General features: G+C 38.7%; 1 protein-coding gene across 1 annotated transcript in view; it reads right to left on the reverse strand.

Moving 5' to 3' along the window:
• Window positions 1–16041, reverse strand: part of Bod1l1 (biorientation of chromosomes in cell division 1 like 1) — a 55331-nt gene that overhangs the window by 36865 nt on the left and 2425 nt on the right. Inside the window, exons 3-10 of the mRNA XM_010641935.2 lie at window positions 15897–16026; window positions 10869–10993; window positions 6676–6866; window positions 5624–6238; window positions 4982–5131; window positions 2655–2821; window positions 1443–1554; window positions 587–725 (exon numbers count right to left, since the gene is read on the reverse strand). Of these exons, the coding sequence (XP_010640237.1) occupies window positions 587–725; window positions 1443–1554; window positions 2655–2821; window positions 4982–5131; window positions 5624–6238; window positions 6676–6866; window positions 10869–10993; window positions 15897–16026 (1629 nt within the window). The remainder of the gene's footprint in view (window positions 1–586; window positions 726–1442; window positions 1555–2654; window positions 2822–4981; window positions 5132–5623; window positions 6239–6675; window positions 6867–10868; window positions 10994–15896; window positions 16027–16041) is intronic.

The following is a 16041-nucleotide window of genomic DNA, read 5'->3' on the forward strand; positions in this document are numbered from 1 at the left end:
TCTCTTTGGCTTTCTCATTCTTTTAGAATTAGCACTGATAATGTACAGTTAAAAAAATAATCTTGGATTAGAGGGAGAAGCATGGGATACTGGTAAAAAGAACTGTGCAAAGGGCTGGAGAATGGATGCAATTATTCTAAACAGCTACTGAATACACAGAATAGGAACAATTCCAGAATCCATAAATGCTCTGAAAATCTAGTGTTAATCACGTGTTGACACACGTACATTTTCCAGGAGAGCAGGTCTAAATCTTTTGTGAGATGATCAAAAAAGTAACTGACACACTACTTTAAAGGCTGGGGATAAGCTCAATGGTAGAGCACTGCACTTGCCCCAAATGCATGAGGCCCTGGGTCTGATATCCTGCATATATGTTATATACACACACATGCGCATTACATTAGTGTTACAGATATTAAGACAATGGATTATGGCAGAAAAACAAAACCTAAGTGTCTTCATAAACTTGCAGTAACATAAACACCAAAGGTACAACTCTTTTCTACCATGAAGGCTTTCTTCTGAAAGCATCACACATTCAAGAGAGCATTACGATTAGAAAAAGGCCAGATAAAATATGTACCTTGAATCTTTCCTTCTTTTTTTGCTTAACGCTACTTTTTTCTCTAAAACTTTCCGTTCTTTAAGAACTTCTTTAATTCTAGGGGCTTTTGGTTCTAAACTCTTTGTTGTTGATTCTTCTAAATCCAGATTATTTTTGCCTAGGAAAGAAGCAGTCAATAAACTGTTTCAGAATAGAATTTTATAAGCAATGCTATATTTTTTCATTCAGACTTTATAATTATTATAAAAATTAAAAATGGCTTTAATGACCTTAAACAACTTATGAAATAAACATAATGGAACTCAATTTTATTTTAGACAATATTCCACATAAATGTTAACAGAAGAGACTGGGGGCACAGCTCAATAGTAGAAAATATGCTTAGCACATGTGAGATTCTGAGTTCAATTTTTAGCACTGGAAACAAAACAAAAAACCCCAAAAGTTAACATAAAAGAGTTGAATTCCACCAGTATCAGCAGTAAGACTTAATTATTTATGTGTTAACAACCATATTCCAGTGATAATTCATTGTATTTTCCAGTGGAAAAATAAACTGGCAACATGACTATAATAAGCTGATAACCTATGTTTAACTTACATGTAGGGATATAACAAGAAGAAAACCGACTACACACATCAGATTAAAAAGTAAGGAAATCGGGGTTGGGGATTTAGCACAGTGGTGCTGCCACACTGGCTTTTCATGGTCCCGAAACCCATTAAGAGAGGAAGAAAAAAAAAGAGAAGGCAATCATCCACATTTAGAATACATTTTGTTTGATATTCTTATGTCATATGTAAGACAAGAGTAACTAGAAAATAATGGCATACGTGAGATAGTTTAAATAATTAAAGTTAACATTTACTATACCTTGACTTTTCCCTTTGGAAGACTTGGTCTTTTCTGCTTTCTGTTTTCGTTTCTCTTCAAGTTTCTCCCTATTAATTTGTCTTCTTAAAAGTCTTTCTTCTTTTTCTTTTGCCTAAATCACAAAATATCCTCATTATCAGGTAAAAGCAAAGACACAAAAAGCAAATATATAGGAAAAAGGTCTTTCTTTGTCCTTCAGATGTTCTTTCAAATTAATGGACTCTGCAAAAGTACAAACATAAATTCGCTCCTTTCTTCTCTAGATAGATACATACATGCACAGGTATTCATGTGTGTGTATATGTGCTTATATGTATGAGCATGTGTGTTTTGATATGGAAGCTACCAGAAGAATAAAAGAGAAAGATGTAAAGATTTTTCATTATTCTTAGAATGCCAGAATGGGAAAAGTATAATTTTGATAAAAGGTGGTTTAACAAGTTGGTTTCTCAATTAAAAAGATAGTCATAAAAGTGTAACTGAGCATCAAGTATCCACAGGTAGCAAAAAGCTAGTATGCAGATTCAAGGGACAACAAGAAGTGTGAACTGGTGATTATACTTGGGACCTAGGCTTTGGACTAGGGACCTTTCTGCTGTTATTTTAAACCATGAATAATTCACAATCACTGCACTACTCCCACTATCCACTTCCATTCCAGAGCTGAACGTCAAAGTGCCAAAATTCCTAAGAAGATACATAATGGGAGACATGTAACCTTTTCAAGACAAGCCTAGAAAGATGATTATCCTATTAGAATACTGGTGTAGAAAATTTTCATATTTTATGTGTTTCTTAAATTGTAAGCCAACTTAAAATTGATATACACATACAATTATATAGAAATTTTCTTTAAAGAGTTATTATAAATTCAAAGGTACTTATAATTGGAAGAATTGTAAAACCTGGAACATTTATGGATTACATTTCTCTCTTAATTTTAAATAGCTGCATACTATATTTTAGTACAACTCGATCCACTTTGATCCGAACATTTTCATACTGAAACACGAGACCATTGCCAGTTTTTCACTTTTATCAAAAACATGAGACAAACACCTCTGTCCCATGTGTCTACTCTACCTAGTGAAATGAAAGTTCCTGAAAGTAGAACCCATGACTGCTTCTTCTATGCATCAATACCTTACATATGCTCAAGTCTGTTGGCCTGATGCGGGAAGCTAACACAGTAACAGGTCAAACTGGACTTACAACAGATTGTCGCCGCTGTTCTACAGTAAGCTCGTCATCAGAATCACTGTAGTACTTCGAGTAAAGATATGGTTTATGAACATACGCATGCCGTACACTTTTTGCTTTTCCTTCATTGGAATCACTAGTCTGAATTTTTGTTTTATTCTGTTTGCCCTTGTCTTCATCTGAAAGAATATCAATAAAGAGAACAGCACTTCTGTGAATTAGCAGACATTATACTTAGGTTATTAAAAGAAAAACTTCATATTAGAGTTTAAGCAAAAATTGACTCATCAATTGGATATACAGACTAAGAACCAGAAGAGGTTCAGAGAATTCTGCCTTCACAGCGGGAACATGAGGTTTTACAGGCTGAATGTGGAAGCCAAGTAAGTTATCACGTTGGACACAGCAAGACCTTTGCCTTATTTGGATATGATCAGACAAGAATTCTCCAGTTAGGGGTAACTAGTGGTTTCTAATGGCCTAAGCTTAAGCTTCATTGTATTGTTTACATAATTTTCAGTTTGCTTCTGCAGAAACCCAGGAATCCAAGGACCTGGGGCCGTCTCAATATCACATTTTCCCCTATACCTAGTTTGTTAAAACCGCTCTTCTGACAAATAGTTCTTATTTCTCAGTGGACTTGACATGAATGCTTTACAACTGTTAAGGTAAACAAACTCACTTGAAGCTGTAAATGAGATTTTAATGACTACCCATAAGTTCGGGAAAGAGCTGAGACTCAATAACAGCTCCTATACCAAGCATACACTAAAATCCCCTACATTAGGAAGATGAGTTGTTTCATTTGATACATTAAGAAGTTAAGAAGGGAAAGAGAAAATAAGGTTTTCAATTTCTGCTACTTAGTGTATCAAAACAGAGATTTTCTTACTTCTCAGCTCCTATATAAACATCAAATACAGCCCTAAGAAAACACTTCAAAATTGCCCCCACGCATCACATATTAGAGTTTATTCAGGCAGAGAAAGTGAAGTGTTCAGTGTGAGGAGATGCTTCCCACAGGGGCACTGTGGGACTGACTTGTGAGGACAGAAAGGACAACGAGGGAATGCAGCTGTTGCTTCTCACAGATGGGTAATTCAGTTACTCATGGATATAAAGATGGGGATGAAAGATGGGTGAGACTGGGAGAAACTTCAGTGGTGTCAGAAGCTTCTACTTTTTCTCTTCATTTTCTCCCAAGATAGGCTATCCAAAGCCACAAATTATAAGATGGTATCTAAAAGCAACTGCAAATAAAAGAGTATTTTGATTATTAAACAGAAAGTTGTGAGAATTTAATCAAGGGGAAAGAGCACATACAAGACTACCTGGAAGTAGAGAGCCTGGTCTGAAACCTGTTCTGGCGCTTACTGGCTGAAGTCGGGACACACTTTCTGCGGGTTTTGGTGATGATTACATAGAAGGCCAAAGCCCAGTTCCTGAAACACTGTTAGCTAGAAACAAACTGTATTATAAGGAATTCAGTCTGGCTCTGGAGGGGTTTGGCTTTTGCTCTTGGTTTCTGGGAGTCACTGCTAAGTCCTGGAAACACTGTCCCTGACAAAGCAAGTGGCCTAAGATGTGACACAGGGAGGGGGCTTTGCATCATGGAGTTTCTGCTTGACCTACAGCAGGGGTCTCAGAAGCCAATACAAGCCACATGGGCTGTCAACTACCAGTACCTGCAGGAGCCTGATAAGAACTCTGGACAACAAGGGATGAACTTCCCTGGCTGATAACACTTGTACGTATGATCAGCCATGAACACCAAGGTGACAACTCCATGGGGGATGACCACTGAAGGCTTCCTGTTTAGCACTTTCCTGAATTCTGCTCTATGTACCACACCTCTTCCTCTGTCTGATGTTAGTCTGAGTACTTTAGATGTCATAACCACGACCGTGAATATATCAACTCTCACTGAATTCTCTTTAATAGTTCTCTTCCAGTGAATTATTCAATCTAAAGGTAGTCTTGGGTACCCCTGAATTTGGAACTGTTACCAGAGGATTTGTTTGTCTTGTGATTATGCTACCCCAAAACATTACATATACATAAAGGGAAGGCATTTTTATATACATTATCTCATCCAAATCATATGATAATCATCTCAGGGACTGAGTTAAGAGATGGAGAACCTAAACTTGTTGAGGGTTAAAAATTTACCAAGCTTGCTAAGACACACAACCTTGGAGATGGGACTGAGAAACCATCTTCTAACTACAACTTTTCACGCTCCTAACACTAATCATACTGTCCCACAGGATACAGTCACCAGAACATACAAATAATGCTCAGTGGAAATTTCAGAGACAATACTAAGCAGAAGGCTTTACCATCCGATGTGATCTCTCCTTCTTCCATGCTGTCAGACACGACAACTTCCTCCTCTGTGTCTTCTTCAAAAGATGAAAGGTCACTGGTATGAACAGAGCTGACTGTGATGTCTGTAAGTCCATCCACATCAGAATCTACCAAAGCACAATCTTCCAGAAGAAAATAAAACAGAAAATAAATCACCTTGTTATAGGAACATACTCAAAGCACAATTTCTAAATTATATCTAAAATCTAAGTACATGCCAGATAAATTATCAAATAAATACAAAGGCAAGCTAGTATCCTGTAATCATAAACTATTAATTTATAATGTAAATGATATATACATAAGTAAAAAGTAAATATGCACTACCTAATATTTTAAAGACTGGGGTGTACAACTATGAATTAAATAGCATGGGATAATGTAAGGGAATAAATTATAAGACAAATGATGACGTTTACAGTTTGTTAACTTTCTGTGAATAGATATATTATGACGGGACAGAATATATAAATGTTTACTGCTTTAACACAAAAAACAAAAAAGTTTTCAGAATTCTGAAATGAAAACACCAACAAATGTATTAGTCTGAAGGCTAACTGGCCCCAAATAGAAACTTTTTCTCTAAGAATTCTTTTCTGTGAGTTTTAATGTACCTTCTTTTGTCCCTTCGACAGTTTTAGCTCTATTACTGTTCTTTTCCGAAGGAAGTTTTAAGCCCTCCACTTCTTTTTCCTTTGCTTGTTTCTCATCTTTCATTTTTAGTGTCTCTTCACTTCTTTTTGGGTAATCAGATTTCTTTTCGGTTTTTTCCTTCTTTTCCTTTTTTCTTTCTCCTTTATCATTGCTGTCTGGTTTCTTTTCGCCTTTGTCTGCTGATTTATTTTTTTGATCACTGCTTTCCTGCTGGGCATCCTTATTTAGCAGAATCAAGTTATTATTCTCTTTTGTGTGATTTTTTATTTCTTCAGCTGGACACTGGAGATCACTGAGTTCCTCAGACTTCGGGGTTGTTTCCAGGCCTTCCACTCCATAGTCAGATGCAGCCTTTTCTTTATCAGCTGTGTCCTCTGAATTTTTTTCTTTGTCAGTACTAATGTCAGTGCTTGGTTGAGACGAGAGTTTTTTGGATACCCTGTCACTGGTCTTGGTGTTTGACATTTCTGTGGAGGCCCAGGCAGCATTGGCTTCCTGGTTAAGAGAAGTTATAGTTTCCAAAATAGACATGGCATCGTTGGCTACATTAGTGCTGGGCCCAGGAGCAGGGACACCTTGGAGGAAAGACAAGTTTTAGAGTAAATTTATGTAGAATTTGGACACTTCTACTGACCCATACTAACACAATACCACCGTCACCTCCATATGATGTGTTCCCTCAGACTTCCAGGTCTAGCAGTATTCAGAATCATGCTTACCACTGTATCTCAGGAAGAGCATCAGAAAATCTGCAACAGTCTAATTTCCAGAAGAATTTTCTCTAGCTTTCAGCTGTTCCCTTAATTATAATATGCACACCCATCTGCTATTACTTAAATGCTTTTTATTTTATATTAATCTCAGGATTGAGAAATTTGGGTGATACTTAAAGTAAATAAAATTTTATTACAGCAGCCAAAGAGAGAAACATTGTAAAGAGCCAAATATCCTAACTTGATACTCAGTTCAAGAAGAAAAGCAATGGAACTGACCAAGAGCAAACACAAAGCACCTTGTGTAATGATGGAAGAATCCGGTTTCTCATCAGCAGGAGCTGCGCTGCCACCTGCTTCCTCCTTGTGATTGAGTGTGGCCAAAAATTCATGCACAGCTTTTTCCACCTGAGGTCTGAATGTGTGGTTGATCTTTGGATCTACAACCTGAGAAATGATTCGATCGATACCAGATTCCAGCATTCCTGACCTGAAATTCAAGATAATTTACAGAAAGGTAAATCAATATTTTTATATTATTTGCACTAATTACTTTTCAATGAAACTACATTTGTTACACATTTTATATGGTTCAACTCTGAAGTGACCTAATTCACTCATCTGGATAAAAAGAAAATTAAAAAATGTACATAATGCAAAGTAAGCTTTACATTTTGGAGATATTTCACTGTTACAGCCTTCCCCTCCAAACAAACAAATAAACAAACAAAAAACCAAAACCATCACGATGCCACTGGTGGAAAAATTAAAATAGACTAAACAAAAACAAGGCAAAGCACCTTTAGAACACCCCATCACCTTTCCAGCAAAGCACCTTTACAAGTAAAGGTAATACTTTTTGTTACTTTCTACACCATATTTTTGCCTATGGTATATGGGAATAGACAACTGCTAAGGTTTTCAATCTAACATAATCAACAGATTCTGGAAAAAAAAAAAAATCCTAAACCTTTAAAAGTATTAGAATCCCCAGGAATACTGAAGAACACAAAGTATAATTTTAGTAAATTAAAAAAAGAGAAAATTTAGGAAAAAAAAAAAAACTTAGATTTTTGGCTTTGTTTTTAGTATCTTCATGCTATAAAAACTGAATGATTATTTATTTGAGAATTATGTTTCTACATAGCAATTGCCAGGCTAGCCACCCTGTGTATGAAACTAAAACAGTCAGTCACTCCTCATCTGGGGAGTCACATAAAAAACAGTAAGATATATGATGAGCCGGTGTCAGTGGTACATGCTTGTGATCATAGCATCAGGGGACTGAGGCAGGAGGATGTCTAAGTTTGAGGCCAGTGTGGCAGTGCAGCAAGTATAAGGCTGGCCTGAACTACATAGTGAGAGTCCACGTCAAAAAAATGAACAACATCAAGAAAAAAATAAGATGAAAGGCACGAGTACACACCATGCACTGTAGGAAAAGAGACACAAAGTAGATATGTCCAAGATAACTTGTGAATGCCAGACAAAAGAACCTTTTAAACATTTTAGGTGGTTCTTGATTTCTATACAGGGGAGGAAAGTTACTTCAGGATAAAGAAATATACACAAAAGACAGGAGTGATGAGCACAAGAGCTGAAATGTGCTTCTGTACAGAGCATCTGAACAGAACAAGGGAATATGACTTTACTGTGGGACACACTTGCTTCATGAACACGTGGGAGGAATGACAGTGCTGGGACTGCTGGGTGCTGGGCACTTCTGGCCTCCAGGCCCTAGCGGTCTCCACAGAACGGGTGAGATGTCTCTCCTTACACTTCACAAAAGCTATTTTTGAGAGCAGCTCTGTCTGGGGTGGACGCTGGATTCCACTTTAATTTCCTGAGGCAACCTGCTGCCCTGTGATACTATAATTTTACTTATGTAGGCCATAGAGAAAAATGAGCTGACATGACACAAAGTAGGTTACCTGCTTTTTAAAGATCTAAGATAAAAAAACAAAAAGCCCAAAACCCAACACAAATACTAGGACCGCTGTTATATCTTACAGGTATTTTTAAAATATAGCAGGTGGAAAGGACAGCAGCAATCTTGAATATGTTTTTAAGATACAAGTACAAAAGCATAAAATATAAGTAAAATATGTATAGAAAATAAAACTTATCCAGCCCAAAACTATTGGTCAGTCTCTTTCTCTGCCTACGTTCTCGCTTGTCCTACAAACAAAACACTTCTACTGCAGTCCTCTCTCTAATGGATGCCACCTCTGATCCCATAAAACTAGAAGCCAGAGCTAAGGAGCACAATGCTCTCAGTGGGCTCTTTTGGGGAGAGGAGAGAAGCCTCAGTCCTAGCTCCAAGGCCAAAAGACAGGGAAACTGGCATTTTCTTGGTTAAAATGACTCCCTTTTCTTCCTCTGAAATTCTATTCAGTAAAAATCAATATTCAAAACCATCCAGCATTTTCAGATTCTATTGCACAACATGAATGTCTTAATAAAATATAAATTTACTCTCTATGGAGTCAAGAGACTAATGATTAAATTAACTACCTGAAATTTCTGGTATTAGACAATATCGTCCTACAAAAAAGGAAGCTGCAGATGACTCAACTTTCTCAAAGTATATGTATGAAAAATTGTTTGCAATTTTATTTATTTACAGGATTAGTTCATCCTTATGCACTCAACTAAGTGATCTCTTTAAGGGAATTTCAAAATGTTATCAGTAACATAAAGCTTTACTATTGGAATTTAAATGAAAATAGCTTATTTAGAAATAACAGAGCTGGAAGAAAATTTATGATGTCCCAGGAAAGAGAACTGCTTAAATTACGCAAGAGAAGACAGCTGTTGTCGCTCTTTCATAATGAAAGTACTCCTCATTAGTCACAGGTAGACTGTTCCAGCATTTCATCATTAACAGTCACAGAACTCCTTGCCCCTTTCTAAACAATACCTTATGCTGGTACTGTACAAGTGGTTTTACTGCTTAATTTTCACACGTACAAGACCTGAGTTTAGTTCCCTTAAATAAATGACTGCTTCCTTATCTTAAACAGCTCCTGTATGCTGAAAAATACATGAAATTCCACGAAATCTGCCTTCCATTTGAGATTTCTCAGGATATGAAGAAAAAGAATGCAACATGCTTTTACAGAAGGCATGTGATCATTCGAGAAGAGGGGGGTAGCCAGGCAAAGTGCTGGATGAAAGCACTGTAAGATCAGGAGAACCCAATGTCCCATTTCTGACCAGCTTCGGTCATCATTGTGCTGAAGGCCTTCACAGAAGTAACCTTCCAAGTCTGTCACCCAATAGATCTCTTGTCTCTTCTTCTTCTGGACTTTTCCAATAGGTGCTATTAGGCAGGCCTCTAACAGCATCTGTTGATCTCACCTGGACTCTTTTACAGGTTCTTCAAACATCCATTAAAAGGTAGACAACAAAACTGTTAATTTCCCTCTTCTCTTATTCACAAGGAGACACAATCCAAGCCCCCACGTTCCGCTGTCTAGTATTACCTGTGGCTAAATGGGTCTTTTAATGCAGAGTGTGGATTTTTATTTCTGGGGCTTCCTGTGACTTAGAACTATCACAGTAGGTAGATTCGTACAGGACAAGAGAAAATAAGAGGTGGCAGGTATAAAATAGACTTAACTGTGTAAAAGCCACACCTTATTATAAAAAAATGTGTATGAATGTAATGCAGAAAGATCAGTAACTCTTCCCCTTTGCAGAATAAAATAGCAGGGATAGCATGTCTTCCCGTCTTGGCAAATAGGTATATCCAAAAACAACTGTAAGACTGTAAACCAAGCTTTTTTTTCCTTTTTTGGGGAAGTAAATATCATTCCCTCCCCGCTAGGTCTTTCTAGCATTCCAGCTCTTATTTTCTTTATCTTATGTTCACTCAAACTGGCATATGTATTTTTTTTGGGGGGGGGCTATATCATCACTAAAAAGCAGAGTTAAAAGCAAAGTGGAAAAAAAGGTAAGGGTCTGTAATGGAAAATCTGGCTTCCTAGTAAGGGAAAATATTTTAATTTCAGTGATGTTTAATGCCTTTATTTATAAAGCCAGCTTTGAGTCAGGAAAATAGTTGTAATGTAGATATACAGGATATTATGGTGTCAATCATCTATTAATATTTCATCTTGAGTTTTTAAAAGTTTTGTTTTCCTTCAAATACCGTGGCAAGTATATACCAAAAGTTCATGCTGTTAAAGTTTATGACAAAAATGTGAAGTGTTTAGCTAGGCCAGCCAGGCATGTTAGTGTACACCTGTAAATCCAGCATTCAGGAGACCGAGGCAGGAGGATCACTGTGAGTTCAAGGACAGTCTGAACTACATAGTGAGACAAAGTGAACAGACTACAGTTCAAAATTATACCACATCACAGGGAGTAGCCGCACCAAACCTGCAAAATCTGCCATCATTAGGGGCATAAACTGTAATGTTTCTGCTTTTGGGCAAAGCAGATTGTGAAATTTTAAAGCCTATTCCTGAACTGGGATTCTGAGACTTACTTAAGGACTTGTTGTCTAATATTGTTTCTTAGTTGGTTCTTGTTGAGATGAGGACTCCAAGTATGAGTAGCCAAGTGGTTTGCAACAAAGTTGTCAACACGCTGTCTCAGATTCTGATAGGCAGGCTGGAATGAAAATACAAACAATACATATTAACGATCTCTGACGTTATGTGGTGTAAGTCTCAGGAATGTAAATATCTTTAATAGTGTTTAACACTTCTTTCCCTATCAATATGGCAATCAAATTTCACAGCACATGACAATTCTTATTAATTTAAATTCATTCAAATTCTGCCTAGTTTCTCTTAAGCCAAAGTGTTTGGAGATAAGGAACGCATCGAAGAAAAATGTATCTTTGTAGAAAAAGAACTGGAATATAAAACACAACTAAATGTTAAGTTAAGAGAGATGAAAAAGAAAGGGCGAGAAGCAGAAATAAGCCTTTCTTGAAAATGTGGCATGTGAGCTATAAAAATCAATTTAGAAGTTCCACAATGTAGCTGGGGATGAAAATGGAGGTCTTTACAGATACAGCCAACAATGTAAGCAGAAAGCAAGTGGATGAGAAAGTGCAGGGTTGGGGGCATCCAGTGAACCCCCAAACTGGTAGTTCAAATTATTTGGAGAAGAGAATACAAAAAGTGAAGAAATAAATTTGGAGACATAGATTGAGGCCAGGAGCTGGAAGGCTTTGGGTAGCTGTACAAGCAGTCTGAAATTATGGAGTGCAGAATGAGAAGCGGCTGTATCTACGAGCCTTACTTAATATGACAGCCGAGCCCCTGGATGACTAATCATAGTGAAGAGTACACAGACATAAAGTACACTTAGGAAAGTTGGCAATGACTAGAGTGACTAAGACCTGTATCAGGGCACTCACCAGACCAGATATTCAGGCTGATGGAAGGCAGTAGTTAGCACTTTCAATCCCTGGGGATGCAAGGTTAGGAGGTCGGGCAATGCCTGAGACACTTTTGGTTGTCACCAACTGAGGGAGGTGCTACTGCGATCTAGAGAGATTCAATGATGCTGCCAAACCGTCCACAACAATGCACGGGAGAGCCCACAGCAAGAATTATCCAGCCCCAAACGCTCAAAGTGCACGTGAGGGCTGAGAACTCCTGATGCAAGGGGAGTGGACTAATGCAAGGGGAGCGGAGTCTGAAAAGGGCAACAGGTTGTTTCTACTTTTTGAAAGGGTGTTCCTCAGAAGGAGTGAGTAAGCACCCCCCACCACCGTGGTCTTTATCTTTCTCTTATAAGGCTTTTAAGCGTAGTGAGTTTCAGGGCTTTTAATGATTTTGAATGATTTGAAGCAAAAATGGTACAGCCTTCCCTTCTGCCATTTGCTCTCTCTTACCTTTAAAGTTTACATTCCAGCAACAGATTCTCACACAACAACATTCTCCCTACTTGTCCACCTGGCAAACTTCTTACCTCCACAACTTATCCCAACCTGCGAAGTCATTCTGATACCCGAGGGAGGTTCAGATGGCCCTTCCTCCATGTTCCTGCTATCTTCTGTACACATACTATTTCAGCAATGCTTCCACTGCACTGATGCTGGGCAGAGGGACATTTATCTCCCCAGTCCTCTTCCTCCCTTAATTTTCATTTTCACACAACCTATCACCCCTTTGTAGATAAGCAATTAATACACAGTTCTTAGATAACTGGGCAGCTATGATCAAAGTTCCATCCCTATGAGATGCCCTCTCACCACTTCCAATTTTCAGTCTTTTGCTGATGCCCGTTTTCTACTCTACAAAAAGGCTTCACAATCAATTCTCACGTTCTTTTCCATTTATCCCCAGTTTGAATTGAAACCAAATCTTTTTCCTCAGTGATTCAAAAGCATAATTCTACTTTCTAGAATTCCTAAATCTAACATTTACTAAGCTCAAATACGATAATGTATTTAGCATTCTTACATCTCCACAAATTCCAATTTGAACTACCCAACAAGTAATTTTCTTTGTTTTCAAATTCTCCTTTTAGCAAATTCTGCAAGAGCTAGCACTAAGGTACATCCAGGATCTAATTACTTCCCAATACTTTTTGTAGTAACATCCTGGTCCAAAATTCTCATCTCTTGCCTAAAGTATAGCACCTGGCCTCTTGGTCTACTCTTGCCTACCTAATATATATTTCCCATGATAATGTTCTAAAATTAGGGTAACCACATAATTCATTGTCTAAAGCATATCGGGAATAGTCGCAAAAGGAACACTATTAATCACTCACCGTCAACCTATCCAAAGTAGGTTTTGCTCAAGACCTGTTAATGGCTTCTAGTTCAAGAAAAAGCCCATAAAATTAGGTTAGTATCTAAAGCGTGCCAAATCTGGGAAGGAGGAAGGGGACTTTCCCTCTCAGCAGGTCCTGCCTCAGGTGTTCTGCATGCATCCAGCTCTCCATAAGGAGTATACTGGCTCTTTCCACCCCTTTAAGATAGGTTAAGTGTCATTTTAGTGAAATCTTTCCCAACAATTGATCTCAACAAAACGGTGGGCATTTTCAATCCTTGTTGAGCTTGCTTTCTTTTTTTTCAAATAGACATTGTCACATGTTATGTTTGTGTTTTTCTCTGCGTGTCTCTGGACGTAAGGTCTGCAACTGAGACTTTTGGTTCACTCTTGGACCTCTGGGGCCTAAAACCAAACTTACTTAGTATATATTTGTTGAATAATCAAATTGACCCAGACCATTTATAAATGAGAGAGTGTCCAGAAAGTGTCCCAAAATCAGTTTTCATCACTTGGGGAGAGGGGAGCCATTCTTGTTTGTTGAGCTCCCTGCCTAGGCCAGAATGATGGGTTCTTGACCATTCCTCCACACTCCCCAATTGCTAAGCATCATAAAGGAAGCAGAATGGCTGTGAAGCCACCAGGCTTGCTCCAGAGATCTGAGAACTCACGTCTACAGTGATGGAGTCCAGAGCTCCCACTGCTTCAGCTGGAAGAGGTGGTCTTTTATGGTTTCCATCTTAGTTAAGGACCACTGATGACCCCACAACACTTAAGAGTGAATTCTGGCCTTCTGGAGTAGCAGCAGCTTTTGGTATTTCTTATGCTGTTTAAGCACACTGGTCTGGAAGACAGTTTGTTGTTGGAGAGCACCTATCAAGTATCAAATGTCTTTATCCTTAAATATGTATGTGACTGACAAAATCCTGTTACTGCAACCACCCTGTGTGCTACAGGTAAGACCTTCTGACACACAGCAGGTCTGTTTTTCAGATTCAGTTATCAAAAGTACCATACTACAAGAGGATTCCATTCAAATGATTGTCTTTTGCTTAAATATGGAATCATATTTCTACTGTTGCCTATTTATCACATTGTTCTGAATATTAAGCTCCTATGGAGAAAAAGCTCTTGTATTTACTTAGATTTTCAAACTTACTGTTTTTAAATAATAAAGGTATATAAAATATCACTCGATAAGAATTTTAAAAATTAACAAAACTGTTGACTGCAGGAGAGGAAGTAAAGAAGAAGAACAGTAAAGGTGAGCAGGGGGAAAGAGACTGATCTGGGGAGGACACATGAGTAATGAAACAACTTCAACCATTTTCAGCTGCTTCCTGCTGTCTGGGAGGAGGGTATCATCACTACCATTGTACTTTCTTGTAGCCTCAAAATTAAAACAGCCAAGTTTGTACTGTAGTCCTTGAACTCCCTACTAGGGAGAGCCACAGAAAAATGCATGAAGTCAACCACTCTGAATTATCGGAAGAGCATTTCAATGCATACATGTACATTTTTGTTAAGAAAAAGACACAGCTCTCATTAGACAGTCAAAGGAACGGTGTCCCCCACAAAGGGTTAAATACTCTGTTTTCAGAGGGATATTACAGACACAGAATGAATAAAGAGCTGAATCTTAGATATCGTAGCCTTTTTCCAGTCAGTACATTAAAATTTCAAGTTGCATACATACATAACTCCACTTGCTGGATACAAACAACGAGCTTTACATGGGTAACGTTTACCATGACTAATTTTCTCACATTAAATAATTTTTAAAAGGCAATAGATGATATTACTTTAAAACAGATGGCTGTATTTCTTTCACAAAGTAACAAAGCTATAAAATTCCTAGATAAACATCCCCAAGTAAACTAAATTCTCTATAGTACAAAGACTCCCATACCCTAAGAAGATGGTGGAACTGTGTGCAGTTCATCTCAGAGCCTGGGAGCAAGGTGCAGATTCTGTAAACACTCCTCTTTCACAGAAGGTTCTTCAGATCAGACCAGACCAGCATTTGTACGAACAACCCCTACGTCTCTGATCCAAAGGACCCACCCGGGCGGGGGGTGGCCCTTCCACTCTGCCTCCCGTTTCACCTGCTTCCAGAACTCGACTCCACTGGTTTTTCATTCATCTCACTGAATTCTCTCTCCTGGTGTGCCTTATTCTTTGCCCAAACAATTAAGTTAGCTGCTGCCAATTCCCCTTACATTCTGCCATTTGTCAGAACTTCCACGCTTCCTCCTTTCAGGTCTCGAATTTTTTGGATAAAGACCGTCTTTGTTCACCTTTCCCCTCTCCTGCATCCTCCAGAGCTCATTCTTTCCTGCTCTTCTTCCGCTTTCAGTCTCTGCTTCCTCCTCTCCCCCACTCAAGGGCTGCCTCCTATCCCCACCTCGCTCTACTTTCTCAACTTGAAAAGCATGCCTTGGGCCCTAAATCAGGCTGTCTATGAGAATCCGAGCTAGAGTCCCACCTCCTTGCTCATCCTCACTTCCCAGATTTGCCGCCTTCTCTCTACCGCTACCCTCTAACATCCTGCAAAACACATTTCAAATAATCTGACCAATTATTTCTAAGTCATTTCTGCAAGACACAGAGACATGGCCCCGTACTACCGAGGAACCTTCAAGGCAGGAGGCAAGAATAACTTAAAATGCAAAGTAAAGCGAAAGTCAAATAGGAAACGAAAATGAGCACGAATCTGAGCGCCGAGAGAGTCAGTGCTTGCCAACTACTCTCCCTAAGAACGATGACTTGGTATTGCCCACCCGACCGGTGCAAATCCGGAGCCCAGTGGGTGCCGAACAGACCCGCCTCGAGTCAATGCGCTCAAGGACGCGGAATGAATGAATCCCGTGTCCCGGGCCCGAGCGGCGCCGCCGCTCCAGGCTGCGGAACCTGCCCGAGAAGGCG

Source organism: Fukomys damarensis, unplaced genomic scaffold (assembly GCF_012274545.1).
Source record: "Fukomys damarensis isolate Sample0158 unplaced genomic scaffold, DMR_v1.0_HiC HiC_scaffold_35, whole genome shotgun sequence".
In the NCBI taxonomy this organism is placed as follows: domain Eukaryota; kingdom Metazoa; phylum Chordata; class Mammalia; order Rodentia; family Bathyergidae; genus Fukomys; species Fukomys damarensis.